The 21,051-nt window shown below is 54.1% G+C and overlaps 2 protein-coding genes across 2 annotated transcripts in view; both read right to left on the minus strand.

Moving 5' to 3' along the window:
- Positions 1-14,203: 14,203 nt before the first annotated feature.
- RCC1 (regulator of chromosome condensation 1) overlaps positions 14,204-21,051 on the minus strand; it is a 287,208-nt gene continuing 280,360 nt past the window's right edge. The window contains exon 4 of the transcript XR_007455050.1: positions 14,204-14,214. The gene's annotated coding sequence lies outside the window, so the exon portion shown is untranslated. The remainder of the gene's footprint in view (positions 14,215-21,051) is intronic.
- OPRD1 (opioid receptor delta 1) overlaps positions 20,035-21,051 on the minus strand; it is a 31,840-nt gene continuing 30,823 nt past the window's right edge. The window contains exon 3 of the mRNA XM_049618821.1: positions 20,035-20,766. Coding sequence (XP_049474778.1) covers positions 20,225-20,766 — 542 coding nt within the window. The 3' untranslated portion in view covers positions 20,035-20,224. The remainder of the gene's footprint in view (positions 20,767-21,051) is intronic.

Consider the following 21,051-nt stretch of genomic DNA (forward strand, 5'->3'; position numbering starts at 1 on the left):
GATAATCTGATATTGCACCCAGAGCTCCTCCTAGGACCCAGCCCACTGGAGGCAGCAAGATCCCTCTAGACAAATATTAACTCAGCACCTAGGTGTTGGGGATACAGGATGAAAACAGACATGGCCGCTGCCCTCATGGAGCCTATGGTGCAGTGAGAAGGAGATCATGTAATTTACGAATGGATTACAACTGTGTGAGTGCTTCAAGGAGGAAATTTAAGAACCCAGGCCGGGGGGCACCTGGGTGGCTCAGTCAGTTAAGCATCTGATTTCAGGTCATGATCTCACGGTTTGTGAGTTCAAGCCCCACACCAGGCTCTCTGGATCCTCTGTCTCCCTTTCTCTCCCTCTCTCTCTCTACCCCTTCCCCACTTGCTCTGTCTCCCTCACAGTAAATAAATAAACTTAAAAAAGAACCGCGGGTTCAAACCCTGGCCCTCACTCACTAACTTTGTGACATGAGGGTTCAGCTTCTCTGTGCCTCAATTTTTTCTCTGTAAAATGGGGATTGCATTAGTGCCCACCTCCAGGGCAGTTGTAAGGATTAAATGACTTAATATATAAAAAACACTTTGCACAATGCTTGGCACACAGTACACTGTTCATAACTGTTAGCTACTGTCATTACAGGGAGCTGGAGACATGGGTTTTGGAGGGACCTAGTGTGGGCCAGACCACCACCTACCTGACAACATACAGATTAAAAGAGACAATAGAGGTGAAGCTCTGGGCCCAGTGCCTGGCACATGGTAACCAGACGATAAATGGTGGTGGTATTCTTAGGGCTGTTCTCTAGCACATCCCCAGGGTACAGCATCTCAGCAGAGGCTGTCAGAAGTGCCCTCTCCCCACAAACGCAACCCAGAACTGCAACTCTGGACTGAAAAATAACCAGCATTCTCACCTGATGCTACAAATACCTCATCTCCCTTGACCTTCACAATGACCCAGGAAGTGGACCAAGGCAAAATTATTCCTATTCCCATTTTACAGATGAGGACAATGAAGGGAAGGTACTCCTCTCTCTTGGGTGTGTCACTTCATATCTCCAAACCTAGGTAAGTGGTCAAGCCAGGATCCCAACAGGCATCTGCCTGGATTTTGTTCTCCAGGTCTCCCCTTGTGTTTCCCCCCCAGTGCACAGCCCCACACAAGACTTGGAACCTCTCCTGCATCAGTCCCTTCATCTGAAATACTTACAAATAGCCCAGGATCCAAGCTGTTCCTGACCCCAACTCTTCTTCCACAGGCTCAGCCGCTGCTACTCTGACCCTGCCTCTAACCTTTTACCCCATCACCAACTCCAGCCACAAACCCATGGGCCAAGGAATGTCTGCACGCAACTACTAAAATCCATGTTTTACAGATGGAGAAACGGAAGTCCAAAGGTGGGCCACATATCCAAGGTAGCCTTTTGGTGCCCAGCTCTTATACCTTGGCAGTAGTCGGGTGCGGCTGGCCCTCTGAGGAAACCTTGGGTAGGGTCCTGACCTGCAGGTTGCACCCTCCGCTCTTCTCCCCCCCACACTGGGCCTGGTGGGCACCTGCACAGCCTGGCCCCCAGTTCCCCAGCCTAAATATCCCAGAGCTCTGAGCACACCCAGAAAGAGTCAGACAGGTTCCAGGGGTAAAGTCTAGGCATCATGTGAGCCTTGGTACCTTCCAGGTGGTGGCCTCCCCTTTCAGTTGAGTCTGGGCTTTGGAGTCAGACAAACCTAGATTTAAATCCCAGGCCAGCCACTTCCCAGCTGTGTGACTCTGGTTAAGTAGATTCACCTCCTTAAACTCCTAAGAAATAGGAATAATACCTATTCCCTCATGGGGTTGTAAGGATATTAGCTAATGCTGCATATTAAAGGCTTAGCACAGAGCGCTGTGGATAGTAAATGTGGCTCTAATTATGATTAGAGAACACAGGCCAAGAACAGGACATGAAGGCCCATCACACTCTACCTTGCCCTTGCCCCATTCTTTCGCCTCCCCCTCCTGTGGGGTGGACTAAGCCCCAAAGCATGTCCTGGAGGCTATAATAATGGGTGCTGCAAGACCCTTTGAGGCTCTAAGCTCATCTCCCCTTCTCATGTCACACAAAGAGAAACTGAGACCCAGGGAGAAAAAATGGGCCCACAGACTATATAGGAATAGAATCCTGCCCCCTCTAATAAACATCAGAATCCCAGGACCCAAGAAAAATCTGAAAGCCCCACCCTCACCAGGGAACAATCATAAAGACCCATTCTGCAAGCCCCCAACAAATCTCAGGCCACCATGACCTTTGTGGCGAGCCCTTTGTGGGTATCCTGTTTAGCTCTGTGGCTAGCAGACCCATATGTGGTGCTCAGGAAGGGCTTAGGGACAAACCCACGCAGTTCCTCTTCGGTTCCACAGAGAAATTCTGCTCAGGCTCCCCCTCCAGAGGTGTCTCCTTGCATCTCCCTTCCTCACTCTGGCCTCTGTCTCACCCTGCAGCCGGGGTCCCATCAGCTGGGTGCAACCCCAGCCAGCAGAGCTCTCGGCCTCCAGAGGCCTGTACAGCGTCAGCATCTTCCCAGCCAGACTGGGATGTTCCTGCCCAGCACAGCCAGCCAGGCTCCTCCTGGCCAGGGTCCACTCTGCAGAGGGGGTGCTGGCCCTGGCCTGCCAGGGGCCCCACCCCCACTGGCCTAGCAGGTGGGGCAGCCTGGGAGCCCTGGGAGCTTCTCTTGGCACCTGCAACCTACAAGAGGGAGGCCAGCCTAGTCTCGGCAGTGCAAGGATGGGCTGATCAAGAGACAGATGGGTGTGGTGCCTCTTCACCCCACAAGCAGGTGCTCCACCTGCACCGCACATTGCTGGGCCTGGGCAGGCCCTGCCTCCTAATACACAGAGGAAACCTCAGGACCTCCCCACTCCACTCTTAAAACACCCCACTGGCCGACCCCCAGACCAGCTATCGTTCTGGTCACTGCACACTTATTACCTCAGTTGATTCTGCTGCTAATGCCTGTAAGGTCTGGATTATTGGAGAAGGAAGAACCTGGGACTCAGAGAAGTGAAGTGATTCATGCAAAGTCACACAGCAACATGGCAGGGCCAAGATTTAAACGCAGTTCTGCTGCATGCAAAGCCTACAGGGCACCAGATGTCACCTTTCCTTCCACCTCTCTGCTCCCTAAAGCTTCTGGATCCCCGTCTTCCCAAACCTTCCACCTCTCTCTGCAAAGTCTCTCCCTCCACAGTGCTAGTCAGAATTAATCATTTCCCACCTCATGGCTGCTCTAGCACCTTGTTTACACAACAGCAGCAGGGTACAGGAGTTATTTCTGAGGTGTCTGCCTCACTGGCACTCAGAAGGGCCTTGAAGGCAGGGGGTGAACCCAGTACATGCTCCTCACACCTGAGAGTCTGTCACCCCAAACTCCACCCTCTCCCTACCCCCATGCAAAAGTCCTCTGACCTCCTCCTGTTGATCCCCTCCCCACCCCTAGCCTCCTGCCCAAGCCTGTAACTGGGGTGAAGGTAGGGAGCTTGCTAAAACCTCAGGGGCTCTGTGCCAGTGCTCTGGCCCCTCCCTCTCCCCTTCAGTAGCTGAAGGTGTGACCCAGACCTGACACCAGCCGGTTCTCACAGGGACTCCCAGCTGCCCTCAGCACCAAACCCGGCCAGATATTCCCCAAACCTTCTCCTTCTGGAGAAAAAGGCTCTAGAAGCAGAGAAAGGGCTGCCTTCAGCCCTAGTCCGGGAACTTGAGGGGTCACATTCAGCCCCTCCCACGTCAGGGGACACTGTGGGCCTTGAAATAACCCCCCCCCCCAACCCTACCGGAATAGTCCTACCCTTCCCCCCTTCTGGGGCAAGCTAGGGCTGAGGTCGGTCTGGACAAGTCCCCGCCTCCAATTTGCCAGAGGGGAGAACTCTTGTTTTACCCCCAAAGAAGTGGGGTTTGCCGGAAAGTATAGGTTAGGACGAGAAAACTCCCGGGGAAAGACTGAGAACAGGGACAGGAACACAGACACAGGAGAGATGAGGGACACAATGAATCGGGGGATGAGAGCAAGCAGGAATCTGAGAGCGATAGAGAGACTGGGGAGACCAGAGACAGAGGAAAGTCCCCGAGACCAAGCCTGGAAGGGAGCGTGTGGGCCGGGGCGGTGACGGGAGGGCCACCCTGGTAGGCAGAGCTGGCGCCCCAGCTCTCGGGTCCCTCAGTCCGGAAACCCGAAGTCAGTTACGTAAGGGGCCGGGCGCGGGGTTCCAGGCCCTGGGGGCCCCCTCCCGCTGCGCGCCGCCCGCCCTCCCGCTCCGGCCAGCGCTGCGGCGGGCCCGGCAGGAGCATGCGGGCCGGACAGGGCGGGGCTGGGGGGGGCACCTGGGGCCTCAGCAGTCTGCAGACACCCGCCCGCGCGGACCTAAGCCGGGACCCCCGCGCCAGAGAGGCCGGCACTGCCTGGGACCGCCAGCGGCAAGCGTCCACCCCCGGACCCCCCTCTCCTCTCGCCCGCGCCCCTCCCCGCACCCTGAACTTGGAGACTTCCAGACCCCTGTGGACCCCCAGTTCGGACCTTGTAAGCCAGGACTCCTAGAGACCCTCTCCCCTGACCCTTAGACCCTAGTCTCGCCCCTACCGGGGCGTCTCGGGCCCTTGGGAGTGGGTTCATCTGTCCGTCACCCCGTCCCTCCCGGAGACCCAGGATCGTCCCCAGACGGTCCAGGCTCACCTGGGCCGGACGGGGCGGGGACCTGGCCGGGCCAGGCCGGGCCGCGTTCTCGCTCTCCGCCGCTCTCGCCCTTTAAGAGGTTCCTGCCACTTTGCCCCGCCGGGGGCCTCCACCTGCACTGACAGGGCAACTCTGGAGTGAGGCCCCGCCCCCGACCCGGGAGACCTTCTGATTGGCTCAAGCAACTGCCAATCGGCGGGGCGGCGGAGAGGACGGTGCCGAGAAGTAGGAGCTTCGTCGCAACCGGGAAAGGGCTGGGGCTGCAGGTGCGGCCTGACCCGGACGCCGAGCTCTTGAGCGGCCCCGGGTTGATCCGAAGGCTCAGGGGAGGACTGAGTAGGGAGCTCCTGGATTGGGTGGTGTGGTGTCTGATGTCATACGGCAGAAGTATGATGCAATTTGTCACGTGATGCTGCTCCTAACCTAAGGGCTGGAAGGGTGGTAGGAAGGGAGTTGGTGGTAGGAAACCTAGGGAAGTGACCCTGGGGAGTCTCACCTGATCACCTGTCCCACCATTTAGCCCTGTGTGACCTTGAGCAAGTCACTTCTCTGAATCTGAGTTTCCTCAACTATAAGTCTTACAATACTTTTCTGAGCATTGGCGGTATACGTTAAGTGCCAAGCACACGTTTGGCACAGAATAGGTGCCATATATATATGGGGTTTCCTGTTCATTTCATCCTTTCATCTTTCCACTCTTGTCAGAGACTTTCGCCCTCCTTATGGTCCATCCCATCAGCACTGGGAGGGGCTTACGTGGTCACTGGTCCACGTCCCCTGTCCCCTCGCTACCTCATTTTTGGGCAAATGGGCAAAACTGAGGCCCACTGAGGCTAAGTGGCTTCCTGGGAGTTAAGTAGTCCTCGTATTAGATGAGCGCTGGAAGCAAACTGCCTTGTCTCAATCCACAGCGCTGCCCTTACTTTGGGCAAGCTACTAACCCTCTCCACGCCAGTTTCCTCCTCTGTAAAATAAAAGTATTTTCCTCAAGGGTTGTTGTGAGAATTAAATGAAATGATCCATGTAAAGTATTGCCAGTCTCATAAGCATCCAAAAAGTGTTAGCATTTATTATGATTACTGATGTTAATATTATATCAAGGTCATAAATTAATGTATTGCCCTGGCCAAATTCACTGCAGCTTCCGAGTCCGGTCTTGTTTTAGGCATCAGGGCCCTGGTCCCTGCCTTCAAGAAGCTCACAGTCTAGCAGGGGGTCTGACTGAGCCCCTAGATCTAGGGGATGCTTTCTGAAATCGGTGGGTAGGCTCCAAAGCACCAGAGAAGCTTTAGTTACTTTAACCAGAAATCTGGACGCTTGAGACCTTTTCAGTCCCTGGCCCTGTAGACTGCATGGGGAAAGGTGACATGCACATGCAGGCTCCCAAGCGTGTTGACAAACCTTTCACTTGCCCACGTTTTCACCTGCCCACTAGGTAGTAGTAATGCCCAACGGTTAAGAGCTCGGGCTTTGGAAGCATTTGAGTCTGGGCTCAGCGATTCACCACTTTTGTGCCTTTGGGCAAGTCACTTTCCCTCAGGGATAAAATGAGATAAATAATAGCCCAAACTTTGTATAGAGCTGTTGCGAAAATTAAAAAAGAGAATGTGAAAGTACATATGCAAATACCCAATAATGCATCCAGTATTGTTTTTTAATTGATCCCACATGTATTCAGACGACCCAGGAGAGAGCAGGCTGTGAACGCCTAGGTTCAGCCACTGCAAAAGGGGTTTCCTCTCTCCCTCCCCGCATTCTGACGCTCCGCCTCAGTCGAGGGGGCGGGGCGAGAAGGATCCCCTCAGGGCCGCAGGAGCTATTCCGAGGATCTGCCGCAGGCCCCGCCCCCCCGCTCCTCCCCGATTGGGGCGGGCTCGCGGCTCCGGCTTCTGGGGCCGAGCTGTGCGTGGGTGACTCAGCAGCGCCCGCGCCTGCCCCGGCCTGATAAGTGTGTGTGCGGTGAATGTGTGTGTTGGGGTGGCCGGGGAGGGCTCTGTGTTAACGAGTTTGTGCGTGGGGAGTACATGTGGGGCTGTGTTTGTGATCTTGATCTTGTGTGTGGCTCTCTGTACACTTAGGTGTGTGTGGAGGGGTGCATCTGTGTCACGGTGTGTCCCTGTTGTGAGTTTGCATAAAGGGTGTGACTCTGTTTGTGTTTCCCTCCCTGTGTCTTATAAACATGTGTGCCCCCCTTACTCCGCTCCCAGGCCCTGGGGACCTAGAGAGCCACTGCCAGGTGGGGGTCTCTCTACCTAGGCAGCCTCTGTGCGTTTTTTGTTGAGATGATTTATGAACTTGTGTGGGTGAACGTGGGCTTGTCGATCACTGGGAGGGGGAGGAGGGTTGGGGTGCTGTCACTGCCTGGACTTCAGGCCCTCCTGCCCCAGTACCTCTGCCTATAAAGCCTCCACCTCCCTTCCCAGACTGTAGAGAGCAATTTGGGGAGACCTCCAGAGGAGATAGCTCACATTTAGTGATCTCTGTTATTTTACATGCATTTTCTCATTTGATCTGTCTGAGTCCTTACAGCCAAAAGTGTTCTAAAGAGGGTCTGAGACTTGAGAGAGTGGAAATGACAACCCAAGTTCGTGCAGTTTAAGAGCAATGGAGGCCGTCAAGGTAACAGAGGGCAGATCTCCTCCTAAGCTGAGCACCCAGTTTGCCTGGAGCCTGTGGGGTGCTGATAAGCTTGTGAGGCAAGGGAAAGAACCTGTTTGTGTCCCCCCTCCTCCTCTGAGTTTCCTGGGCCTCCAGCCAACTCCTTATCCTGCCAGAGCCTGAGCACTGCCACCAACTTGGATTGGGTGATTGGGTCTTGAGCTGAGTGATAAAAAAAAAAAAAACATTAGGCAAAAAAAAAAAAAAAACAGGGCACAAGCTGGGGGCTAGGGAGAGGGGCCAGGGCCAATGTAGAAGCATCTGTTACTTCAAAAAGACTTTATTGAGCACGTTATTAAAAACTGGCCAATACCCTGCTCTGTCTAGGAAGGGAAGAGAGTCACAAGACCAAGCCACAAGGAACGGTGGAGCAGGCAAGCTCAGGCCTGAGGCAGGGGGTGTGGCTGGGATCTGTTGCTGGTTTCAGTCCTGACTCCACCATTTAAGGGAGCCCCTGAGACCTGGCCAGTCATATTTCTCTGTTAGCCTGTCTCCCTGTCAGTCAAATGAGGTAATTGCGCTAACCCTGCCTGCCTTCCTGCACTCCAAGATGCTAGGAGGGAAATACATTTATAAACAGTTGTTCTCCAAACATAATGGGCGGTCCTGTTGTGACTCATGGCCTCCTATGAGAAAGGCCTTAAGGAAACTGTATACCCAGAGCCCAGAGAGGGGAAAGGGTCCCAATGGAGGGACTAGGGAAGGCTGCCTGGAGGAGGTGACCTACTAGCTAGATTTTTAAGGATGAATTTAGTATATGGAAATAGAAGAGGGTGTCCCAGTACATAAAGAAATAGAAGAGGGTGTTTCAGCCTACATAAAGGCCTGGAAGTAGAACAGTGAAGTTGTATGTTGGGAACAAAAACTGGTTTGGTATATTTGGCACAGAGTGAATGCCCGGTTTAGACTGGAGCAGGTGAGGGGCCGGAGGGAAGCAGATGTGGGGACAGCCAGGAGGTCTTTGGTCCTGTCTGGCTGGGGTGTGGCAGTCCTTTGGGGAGGGCAGAGAGGAGAGGGAGAATGGGCAGGCATCGGTTCAAGGACCCCCCTCCCCAGAACAATCCATTTGCAGCCTGGGGCAGATCCCCAAGATGACATCGAGGTGGGCACAAGGCTGCGGAGCTCCCTCCAAAAGAAGGATGGAGAAAAAGACAAGTCAGATGCCCTGGTCCAGGGAACGATCCAGACATGGGCACAGAGGGTGCCCACGAATGAACATTTAAGGGGTCTGGAAGGCCCCGCTGCCAAGGAGTTCCTCTGGGTTTGCTCCAGTGTGGGGAGGGAGTCATTCCCACCGGGAGCACTCCTTCCCAGGGAAGGCAGCCTCTCCAGAAGCCCCTGTTGAAACAGCAATGGTTGGTAATGATTGATTAGCCTATTATGTATCTGCCAGGTACTTCGCCAACCTGTTCCCATGAGGTACCCCTGGTATACGGATGAGTAAAAGGGGGCTGAGAGAGGCGAACTGTTCTGTTCTCCATCACACAGCCAATAAGTGGCGAGGCCAGGACTCCCCGTTTCCTGAGATGACAGGAAAGAGCTGATGGAGGTGTTTGTGAACGGCTGAGATTCTGTGGGGCAGGAAACCTGAGGAACCCTTGCCGGGGAGAAGGAAACATGGTGTCTGCTGCCACCTCGTGGTCACAGAGCCACTTGGGGCAGAGGCGCAGAGCTGAGCTCACCAGGCTTCTAAGAGGGTGGCTGCTTTGGGTGCAAGGTGTCAGCAAGGGTAGTGAAAGGGAGGGCACGCAGGTGGGACTGCGTCCTGGATTGTGAGACCCCAGGCATGCCTCTTTTCCTTGCTCCTCAGGTCTCAGTTCCTTCAAGAGGACTCAAAGAGATCATCTTTACCCCTGGGAAGATCTTTCACAGCCTTTGCTCTGTCTTTGCAGCTGGGAAAACTGGGGACCCGGTGGATCCAGGATTGTGGGACCTAAAGCTTATCTGGGGGGCCCCCATTAAAAAAGAATGAAGGGATGCCTGGCTGACTCAGTAGATCAAGCAGCTCCTTTTTTTTTTTTTTTAATTTTTTATAACGTTTTTAATTTGTGAGAGACAGAGTGTGAGCGGGGGAGGGGCAGAGAGAGAGAGGAAGTCACAGAATCTGAAGCAGGCTCCAGGTCCTGAGCTGCCAGCACAGAGCCGGATGTGGGGCTCGAACTCACGAACCGCAAGATCATGACCTGAGCCGAAGTCGGATGCTTAACCAATTGAGCCACCCAGGTGCCCCCATTAGAGCAAGCAACTCTTGATCTCAGTGTTGTGAATTCAAGCCCCAGGTTGAGCACAAAACCTATTTAAAAGGAAAAAGAAAAAGCTAGAAATGCCTGGGGCACCTGGGTGGCTCAGCCGGTTAAGGGCTAAGCTTCTGACTCTCGATTGATGATATCAGCTCAGGTTATGATCTCGCTGTCATCCCATGGTTGGGGTCTGAGGACTGAGCATAGAGCCTGCTTGGAATTCTTTCTCCTTCTCCTTCTGCCCCTCCCCCTCATGCACGTGCCCTTGATCTCTCTCTCTCTCTCTCTCTCTCTCTCCTTCTCTCTCTTTCTCTCTCTCTCTCAAAATAAATAAATAAACATTTTTAAAGAAAAGAATACAAAATACCTGTAGGCACTCAAGACTATAGAACACAAATTGGAGAGAAGGGAAGTCAGAGTGGAAAGACCTTAGCCAATTCAAATTAATATATTTTACTTTTGCAAATTTTACAGAAATATATGACTTTGTGAACACAAGACCATGGTTCCTTTAGGGCCGATGCTAGTATGAAGTCTTGACTGATACATAAGCCTCACAGTGAGCCAAGCATGAGGTCCCCCATGGGAGATTTGGGGATTCTGAAGCCAGAGCAGGATCCAGATTCATGTCTCCCACCTCCTACCCCCTCCAGGCAGGCTTTCACCTAGATTTTCCAGAGCTTTTACCTGGAAGTGAGTCCACTCTCACCCCACCTTCTGTGTGGCCACATCCTAACAGTCGGATTTCTCCAGCCAGGACTGCTCAGGGATCCTCTGTTCCATCCGGTTGAACCCTCCTTTGCTTTCTAGGCATGGAGGTCCAACCGCATAAGCCCTGGGAAGCCTTCTCTGCCCGCCCTTGCCTCCTCTGGTAGGGCCAGCACCGTGTGTGGCATGGAGGTCTGTGGTCAGTACAGAGCTGTTGGCTGAGTCCCTGCAGGGCTATCAGTCTAATGTCACCCACATGTGGGCAGTCTGCATGGACACATCCTGAGCCCCTCCTCTTGTAGCCACGCCTACAGGATTGGGGTTGAGAGACAGAGAGAGGACTCAGACCCAGTGCCAGCCCTCCTTCAGCTCATAGTCTGGTGACCAAGTAAGGCATGGACTGAGTCTTAAAACTTTTAGACCTGAGAATAACTTAGAGATCAACTAACCCAAGTGATTGTCTAACTCATTTAGCCACAGAAGCCCAACGTGGGAAACAGAGGGAAACAGAGGGGAGCTGCTGTGCTGGAATGAGGGCAGAGACTAGACTTCCCTCTGCTTGTTCACTGCTCATCCTCAGTCTGAGCACAGAGCCTGCTACACTGTACATAAATATTACTTGAATGAATGAATTTGAAGCCATAACTCAGGGCAGGGGAACATTGCTGGGAGGAGAAACTATCCCGCCAGTGCCTCATCCACCTCTGGGCACTTCTCCTCTGCGGGTGGGATCTGAGCTGGGTCTCCACAGCTTAGTAAAGATTTTCAGCTTTGCTGCATCTTCCTTTTCTTTCTCTTCAGAGCAACACCTTGACTGTCAGAGGGAGCTGTTGTGTGACTTTGGGCATTTGCCCTGTCTGAACCCCCATCTCCTCATTTGTTAAAAATACCCTGCATTAGGGGCACCTGGGTGGCTCAGTCGGTTGAGCATCTGACGTCGGCTCAGGTCATGATCTCACAGTTTGTGAGTTCAAGCCCCTCATCGGGCTCACTGCTGTCAGTGCAGAGCCTGCTTCAAATCCTCTGTCCCCTGTCTCTCTCTGCCCCTCCCCCACTCTCACACTTTCTCGCTCAAAAATAAGTAAAACATTAAAAAAAAAAACTTACATTGGGGCGCCTGGGTGGCTCAGTCGTTAAGCGTCTGACTTCAGCTCAGGTCATTCATGATCTTGTGGTTCGTGGGTTTGAGCCCCACGTCCGGCTCTGTGCTGACAGCTCAGAGCCTGGAGCCTGTTTCGGATTCCGTGTGTGTGTGTCTCTCTCTCTCTGCCCCTCCCCCTCGCTCACGCTCTGTGTCTCTTTTCCTCAAAAATAAATAAACATTAAAAAATAGAGAAAGGAAAAGGAAAGAAAGCAAAGAAAGGGGTAAACTAAATAAGGGTGCTGATGCCAGACATGGCCAGTAGGTGGCAGCAGCGTCTGTGAAATGAGCTTGTCCTGCCTCCTTTCCTCAATTTCTTCGAAGACCAGCTGTTTTGCTCACACCGCACACCCCCTTGCAGAGGGCTCTGGGATCACCTGGGAGCCGCTGGGGTTTCCCCTGGGGAAGGAAGAACACTCATATGTTAATAGGATGCGGAACCATGAGTGATGTGTTTTACCTCTTCTTTTTCTTATCAGGTTTCTCAGTTTTTCTAACGAGCATCCTGTAATAACCATAAACACTGGGGGGAGAAAACCCACCTGTGTACCTTTTCATGGGTCTTTCCTTTCCCCTTAGGGGGTGGCAGGGTTCGCATATGTCTGGCAATGCAGGCCAGCGGCTTGCACGAGGGGGCCCTGATAGCAGCTGTGGGGGATCTAACCAGGGCAAAGGATCGGTACAGAGCAATCAGAGAAGGCTTCCTGGAAGCAGAGGGAAGTGGAGCGGATCTGGAAGGGTGATGAAGCTGGCACATGACAGTAGTCTGCCCTGCCTGCTGCACTTTCTCAGAACTGCCTGCCCTTGGGCTGGGCCTCGGCCGTTCTCTTCCCGAAGTGCGTCCTCATCTCCCTCTGAGGGAGTTTGAGGTTGCAGGCAGGCAAGACTGAAGTTAGATTCCTAGAATCCCCCATTGGGAAGGGGCATGAGAGGTCATCTGGGTTTTTCAGGCAACCGGGAGCTATTGAAGGTTAAAGGCAGACTGTGCCCCCCCCCCCCCATCAATAATTCTGTGCCTCGCTTACCACGTACAGCTGTTGGGTCACTGGGTCTTCCGGAGAGTCCTGGTACGTTAGCTATAATAATTATGCTATTTTATAAAAGAGAAAGTGATGCTCAGAGTGGTCATGCAGATGTGCTTCTCCTCAGGCCATACACAAAGGTGTATAAAAACCTCCACACCACGTACTGGGGCACCTGGGTGGCTCAGTCGGTTAAGTGTCTGACTTCGGCTCAGGTCATGAGCTAGAGGTTCATGAGTTCGAGCCCCGCATTGGGCTCTGTGCTGACAGCTCGGAGCCTGGAGCCTGCTTTGGATTCTGTGTCTCCCTCTCTGCCCCTCCCCTGCTTGCACTCTGTCTCTCTCAAAAATAAACAGTTTTTTAAAAAATCTCCTCCGTGCACTTAAACACTAAGGTGCTCTCACACATGCTGTGCAATCTCCCTCTCTCTCTCACACACACACACACACACACATCCTTCAGAGCAGTTCTTCCTGGCCTCAGTGGGAGTTAGCTCTGGGCAGAGGTGCCAGACCTCTGTGAAGTCTTCCTCACCTGAGTCCCTCTCTGTGAGCCCCTTCCCCATGCTGGGCAGTCCGCAGCCCTGCCCGTGCCCCTGCCCAAACGGCCTGCAGCTGTGCGGGGGTGAGATCCCAGTCTGGGTCAAGGCTGCCCACCTGCATTGGTGCTCATCACCTTGACACAGCAGGCTCCGGGGTGGGCAGCCCTGGCTGAGGCTATGGTTCTCTGAAGGGAGGTTGCCTCAGCAGGGGAAGGGGTGAGTCCGGGCTCTGGCGCCCTCTTGAGGACCTGATCACACCTGGTGGGGAGACGGATCGGAGCAGGAATTTCCCTTCCAGAGAATTACTATTAACCATCAGCAACCATTTGAGGCGAGGAACATTGAGGAGGTAGAGGTCTCCTGGGACATCAAGCCCCATGCCCAGGGCTGCCCTGAATGCACCCAGAGGAGGTTTGGGGCTTCTATGGCCAAAAGGAGGGCCAACAGGACAAGAGAATGGAACGGAGGTGGGAGTAGGGTGGAGAGAAAAGGAGGGGGAGCCAGTGGGAACCCCAAGAGGCACGTGAGGTGGGCAGGACTCTGGAGGACAAGGGACTTAGATTAGGGGGTGGGCCACAGAGAAGAAGGAGGAGCCAATCTGGAGGGTTGGGGGAGAGGGGGCTCCTGGAAGCCTGCTTTGGTTTGGGGCATGCTCTAGGAAGTAGCTACAGCTACCTTGTGTATGTCTCTCTCCCATCAGATGGTTTTGTTTTGTTTTGTTTTTTAGATTTTATTTTTAAGCAACCTCTATACCCAACGCGAGGCTTGAACTTACAGCCTGAGAACAAGAGTTGCATGCTCTACCAACAGCCAGCCAGGCCCCCAGATGGGGTTCTTAGGGACAGTATTGCAGCTCCCTCTGAGATAGTCCTGAGCATAGGACTATTCACTCATTGTGAGCAACCAGGTCTGTGTCACACACACACACATACACACACACACACACACCACCTCCCCATGCTAGCCGCCCCCCCCCCCATGAGGGGACCACAGAAGGTCAGCAAAGAAACAGCCAGAGATGTGGACACCGAGAATAGTGCTTTTCTTTATTGGGAAAACAGAAGGTTGGTCCTTGGTACCATGATAGGACCTGGGATAGGCAAAAAGCCAGGTGTATGAGTCGAGCTTCATTTTGACATGCCTGCCTCCCTCATCCCCAAAGCAGGGCAGCTCCAACTACAAACACCAGACCCCCAGGCATCCTTTCCTCTGCCTTGGACAAACGCCCAGTGGTTTTTGCCAGCAGATGTCTGTTTCTGGCATCAAGGAACAGAAGGGAAAGGTCTCTGTCCTCTCCCAGCATGTCAGAGCCCTCAGAACCCATCAAGTCCTACCTCTGTCCCTCCATTGTAGGCCCAGAGAGGGACAGAGGCCTGCCCAAATATACATAGCAGGAAGTGGGCAGAGTCAAACCCACGTTCCCTGTCTCCTGGCTTGGGACTTATTCCAAGAGGAGATCCTGGAAGATGAGCCCCATCAGGTGGATGTCACCTGCATGGATACCTGCCAAGGGGCTCCATCCCCATGACTCAAATGTTCTGGCCAGAAGGCCCAGGCCGGTGCCACCTAGGGATCTTTCATTCCTCCCAGACTGTGCCTCCCTCTTAGGTGCCGGAGAGGGCAGTCTTGCTGAAGACAAAAGGGGACAGCCATGTATAAAGCACTTGGGGAGAAGACGTCCTCTTGAAAACTGTCTCTCCAATGCATGCTGTCCCATCTCCTAAAACTCGAGGAGACGGTTAAAAGAGAAAGTCCTTTGCTCCTGACCCACCTACAGCATTAAGAAATGTGGGTCAGAGCAGGTATAACCTAAAATGTTAGATCACATTAAAAGCTCCACTGTTTGAGCATTTACTCTGCATCAGATGCTTCATTCATCCACTCAGGAGAATGCTATGTGCCAGTTACAGGCAACATTCGTGTGACTGAAACAGACAGGCCTTTTTGTAAATCTTCACAACTTCTTGTGTTGTCATCCACGACTGAGGAAAGGGGCTCCAAGGGTGAAGTGGCTTGCCCAAGGTCATACAGCAAAGTCATAGCAGGCAGCTGAAAAATCATAGAACGAGCAAGCCTTCCAAGGCAGAGAGGGAATGCATGGACAGAGGGACCTGCCAAGGTCAAGGCAGTTTCTTGGGAAACTGGGAAACTATGACTACCTCATCACCTGCCCAGGTGATGAGACACAGAACCCAGCACCGGGAAGGCTCAGTCTGTGACTACGAGCTGGACACCCGTCCAGTGCCCTCTGCGTAATCAGTTTCCTCGTGGGAGGAAGGCGGGGAAAAGCAGAGGAAGTGAACTTGACCGATCTAAGATGGGATCCTAGCTGGCGCAGCCATGGGCAAGCCATGTGGCCTTGGGCAGGCCACTCCCCTCGCTGAGCCTCAGTTTCCTCATCTGTAATGTAGGGGTAATCATTGTAATAGTGCCTTCCTCATAGTCATGCTGTGAAGATGAAATAAATTACCCATGTAAAGTGCTTGGAACAGAGACGGGGGCTGTGTATCACACACTATTCTTGCTATCCTGGCCTCTCACTGAGGTCGGTGAGAGAGCACTCTGCACCAGGTGGGGGGCTCATGGCCGGCACTGCTGATGGGGCCAGAACCCGCGCAGCACCCAGCCCAGCGCTCCACCACGTCAGGATAAACGAAGGCTCTCACCAGCCCCTCTGGGCCCCATTTTCAACTCCCAAGCTGCCTGCCGCCCGAACCCCACAGCAGGCTATGCTAGTCCCCGGTCTCCTCCGGTCCCCCAACATCTGTAAGCTCGGAGTTGGGGTCGGGCCCAGGCCCTCTCTCCCCTCACTCCCCGGAGCTGCCAGCACTATGTGCTCAGTGCCCAGGAATGAAAAAATAATAATGAATAAATAGATGACAAGAGAAAGTTGTGCGTAGTGCTGTGTGTGAGTGCTGGGACCATGTTCTGGAGGTGGGGGTGGGAGTGGGGTCACTCCCTAGGGGTTTGGAGCCTCTGAGCTGGTTCCCAGCCTGGATCTGCAGTAGGTCCAGGCAGAGAAGGTGGCCAGAGGCCAGGATGAGGATCCACTGCTGAAAACAGAGAGGCTGGCCTTTGGGCAGAGGCCTGGTGGGGGCTCAGTCTGGACTGCGCTCCTCCAAGTCCTCTAGGGGCCCTGGGGGCTTCCTCCACCTTGAGGAGCATTTCAAATTCCAAGCTAAGCAAACCTCCTTAGACAGCTGCCTCTGGCTCCCCACTATTGTCACAGAATAATTCTGTATTGGGGGCCTATTATGTGCCAGGCACTTTGGCAGGCACCTCCCTCACCACATCCCTAGTCTTCAGGTGGGGCTCGTGGAAGTGAAGTTACCTGCCTGAGATCATACTGCTGGCAAGCGGCCAAGAATCCAGCAAAACCAGGACTCTTCTTAGAGACTGAACATCATACTAGAGACTCATCCGTTCCCTCGTCTTAGAGCTAAGAGAAAACATAAACTCAGAGAGGGCAAATCCCTTGCCTAGGTCACACAGCCAGTTAGCTTCAGAGCTTTGAATCCAGATTTAGGCCTTCCCAAGCCACGTAGGAAACTCAACCTGAGGCTCTGGTTTATTCCCATCCCCCTCCTGCCCTCCCCACCTCCAATCTCTCTTCTACGACACCTGACATTATCCATCATTCCCTCCCCCCCCGGGGACGCCCTCCTCCTCCAGTTTCCATGGCAACACATTCTCCCCATCCTCCTCCTGCTTCTCAGGCAGCTTCTCACTCTCCGCTGTGTTTCCTGAGCCTAGAAAGCAGGGGGATCCCCAGGGTGGGTCCCCCATCTCTTTTCTCTTCATTGCTGTCCCTGAAAGCTCATCAGCTTTTCCCTCTAGGTCTCCAGCTCTGACCTTTGCTGCAGCTCCACTTCTAGGTAATAAGAGCTACTTACCATGTGCTAAGAGCTTACCTGTGCTCTGGACCCCATCTATACATTAACTCATTAAATCCTCACAACGACCTTGTAAAGGAAGTCCGTTCTGCAGAGCAGGAGACTGAGGCACAGAGAGGGAAAGCCAAAATCTGACTCCAGCTTTCACCACTACTTCTATCGCAAGAAAAGATACGAAATTGTAGGGCATTTTGAAACCAGAAGCAAAAACTTGCTTCTACCTCCTGAAGAGAGAGGAATGGAAACCTTGGGGGAAATCAGACCTACTTCACTTTTGAGAGCCCTGTGATGATCTAGAATTACACTGTCAGTTTGGAGCTTTAAAATGCATCACGCACGGTACATTTTGAAATGTGAAGATTTGGAGAGCTTCAGGAGGAACAAAAGTTCATGGAAAATTGCCCTTTTCCTTCAGATTTTTCCATTTGGTTTGAAGTCTTCGAAAATCCTCATCCCAGGGTTCCAGCAATTAAGGCTCTTCTATTTCAATGATGCCTGGGCTTCACCAGAACCTTGGACCCTGGAGTCCTACTGACCTGAGTTCTACCACCACTAACAGGGTCTGTGACGGAGGGGTGAGTGGATTGACCTCTCTGAGCCTCTTGTGTAAACTGGGCTCTCACGAGGATAGGATGGGATAATGTTCATAAAGTGCTTGGCTCAGACAGAGCCTGGCACTCGGAAGGGCTCGATTAAGCCCCATGCTTCAAATGCACACAGCTTTTCTCAGGTTTACCAAGCACCGGAACATTTCCATGCTTTTGCACATGCTGTTCCCTCTTCTTGGTAGCCAACTCCTACTCTTCCTTTAAGATCCTTTGACTGACTCTTTTCTCTTCTAGAATTGTTATGAATGTGTTTTAGTATAAAGCTAGGAAAGGCACTTCCCTACAACACTCTCCCTGGGGCTTGCGGTCACTGCATGCATCACAATGAGATGCAATGATCTGTTCATGCCTTGTCTCCCAGCATGGGCTTGAACTTTCTGAGGGCAGGGCTGTATCTGACTTATTTCCAAGTCCCAGTGCCCAGTGTGCACAGCCCCTGGCGTGATGTCGATTTCAGTATGTTTGCTTTACCCTAGAGGCACCTGGCCTGGACGCAGCCTCTGCTGACCCCAGGACAAATTTATGTATGAGAAGTAGTAAAGAGCAGCCAGATCTGTTACAGCCATAGGAAATGGCAGTGAGCAGACCCAGAGCAGCCTTGAGAGCGAGCGGAAGGGGACACAGTCCTTGCAGAGAGAATCAACAGCCCTGACTCCAATGTCACCTTCTTCAGAAGTGTTCCCCAGTTCCTAAATTGTCCCCTCTCTGTGACATCTCTCAAAGGCATTGGTAAGAGGAGTCCCATGTGATGAGGAGCGCCCCACCTTGCTGATACACCCCCAACCCCCATTCAGACACAGAAGTCTCTATGGTCACTGGGCACCGTCCTACATCTTCCCAAGTGCTACTGGAGCCATTTGCTGGAGGAAGAAAATTCCCAGGTCTGGAGCTTCTGGGGCCTCACCCTGAGAAGGGGGCTGTGCTTTGTCAACTAAGGGCATCCCTATCCCTAATGTGCAAAGCTCAAGCTGGTGCCTAAGCCCGCAACCTCCTGAATGTCAGTTCAGCCCCTGCTGGAGTGACAGTCAGCCAGACAAGGGAAAGGCTTTTGTTCCTAGGAAATGACTGTCAAAGAGAAAGAGAAAAGAGGTATCTTGTTTCCTTTTTTTTTTTTTTTTTTGTGGTTTGAGACAAAGACGTCAATTTCTCTCCATCTGTCCCAAAAAGGGAAGAAAGTTAATTTGTTTCTACAAGGATGTCAGCTAACTGCTTCAATAGGGAGTCAGGGGTGTGTGCGCCTGTGGGGGGAGGGAGCGGGGAGAGGCGATGAAAGCACGGGGGAGGCTCAGGGAACAAGGACAGACCCCCATATTCAGGAAAGCAAAGATCTGGGAATGCCTGAATAAAATGCCAAACACATGAAGAGAAAAACCTCTATGCCTTGCTCGGGGTGGACTCGCCCTCAGCAGCTTGAAGGGGGAAGCTGGGATAAGGGGGGGGGGGGGGGGGCGGGGGAGCACACAGCATTGGAAACACTGGACACACTGGGCGCAGCCAGGGGTTGGGAGAAGGGAGAGGATTTCTCCTGGAGGTTCTTACCAGACACCCAAGACTGAGAGGAGAAAAATCCACACTGGTGCTTCAGATGCCCCTATCCAGTCCCAGGGTCCATGGAGCTCTAGCTAGCGCGGTCCTCCGTCCTCCGGTACCTGGGCAGAGAAGTCAGGTCCCTGGGACACCCCCCCCCCAAAAGCGTCTGTCCTCCGGTTTGAGGACCCAATGTCACTGCGGAAGTTCCCCAGCCTCGCCTCTGCCCGCCCACCGCCCTTGGCGCAGAGGCTGACTTGTAGCTCTGGTGTTGGAGCTGCAGGACCTCCTTCTTAGCCCCACAGAGCTCAGGGCTGGAGACCCTACCCCAACTGAGGCCCTGCCTGAAGCCGCTAGCCCTGCTCCACTGTCATGTCCCAGGGCCCACTGGCACAAAGTGCTGGGGACACTACGTCGCTGCTGAAGCCATTCCAAGAAAATAGCTGTCAAGGACAGAAAAGGTATATTCTCTCTTCCTCTCTGTTTTATTTTCTCTTTATTTATAAAGTCCAGTTGGACCTAGGGCTCGGCAAGCCCCGCCTCTTGCTAGAACTCAGGGCTTGGGACTCTACCCCAAGGTTGAGGCGCCCACCCCCTGCACACAGGCCCTATCCTATCTCATGACCCAGTCTGGAGCCGCAGGCCGCCTCACTGTCCTGTCGGTCCCCCTCGCCCCCAGAAGAGGCCCGGCCCCACCACACAGAGACCCACTCTTGCAGCCCCTTTGTCAAGCCTCCAACTCTACCACTGCTCCCTGGGTCCCGGGCCCAGTTCTTCAGGTCCCAGGCCAGCAAGCCTGCTCTGGCCAGAACCGGAAGCTGGCTCACCGCAGAGGCCCCGTTTAAGCCGCCGAGTCCCAGAGCCACAGGCCCTGCTCCACCAGGGTCGCCGGCTCTTCGCACCCAACACCAAGCCGACCGCGCCCCCAGCCAGCCCGGAGGCACCGCCCCACCGCCTTGCTGCGTGCCCCCTGCCCCGCCCCACACCCGAGGTCCACCCCGCCCCCCCACTCCCTTCGCGGGGGCTCCAGTCTCTCGGCCCCTGCCTCCGCTCCAGCAGGGCCCCCTTCTCCAAAACAGGGGCCCTGTTCGGCCCCACTCCGCGTCGCGGCCCCGCCCCCTGCGAGCCCGGGGAGTCGGCCAGGTCACCCCGGGGAGTGGGAGGACGGCGGCGGGGCGGGCCGGCGCGGTCACGCGGCCGCCCCCCCGCCGGGACCGTCGGACGGGGTGCAGGCGGTGACCCGTTCGCGGGCCGTGGTTTCGCGGGCGCGGCTAAAGCTGCTCCGCTCCGGGCGGCCGCAGGGCATGCGGCAGAGCTGGCGGAAGCAGCGCTTGAAGTTCTCGTCCAGGAAGGCGTAGAGCACGGGGTTGAGGCTGCTGTTGGCGTAGCCGAGAGCGATGCACAGGTGCAGCGCGGCCACCACGAGCGGGTCGCGGCGGTCGATGTCCACCAGCGTCCAGACGATGACGAAGATGTGGATGGGCGCCCAGCACACCACGAAGGCGCCCACCACCACGAGCACCATGCGCGTGATGCGCCGCAAGCTTCGGTCCTTCTCCTTGGAGCCCGAGAGTAGGCGCACGCTGCGCAGGCGCAGCAGCATCAGGCCGTAGCACACGGTGATGATGAGGATGGGCACGACGAAGGCGAAGAGGAACACGCAGATCTTGGTCACCGTATCCCAGTACCAGCTGGGGCTGGGGAACTGGAGCGTGCATACCACTGCCCCGTCTGCCGGGGAAACAAGGAGAGACAGACAGGAGGTGAGGGTTGTGTGGGCCTGAGCATACCCTGCCTGCTTGCTACCCTTCTTGGTTTGGTCAGGTCCCACGCCTCCTCCTGGCCTTTGCTCAAGGTAATTCTTCTGTCTGGAATGTCCTCTTACACTTCTGTACTTGATGAACTCCTACTCATCCTTAAAGACCCCAGCGGGATTGGCCCTAATCTAGGAGGTCTCCTTTCTATATTTTGTTCCAGTCCCTTCCAAAGCCTCTACATCCATGGCCAGCAGTAATC

This window comes from Panthera uncia (genome assembly GCF_023721935.1).
Source record: "Panthera uncia isolate 11264 chromosome C1 unlocalized genomic scaffold, Puncia_PCG_1.0 HiC_scaffold_4, whole genome shotgun sequence".
NCBI lineage: Eukaryota > Metazoa > Chordata > Mammalia > Carnivora > Felidae > Panthera > Panthera uncia.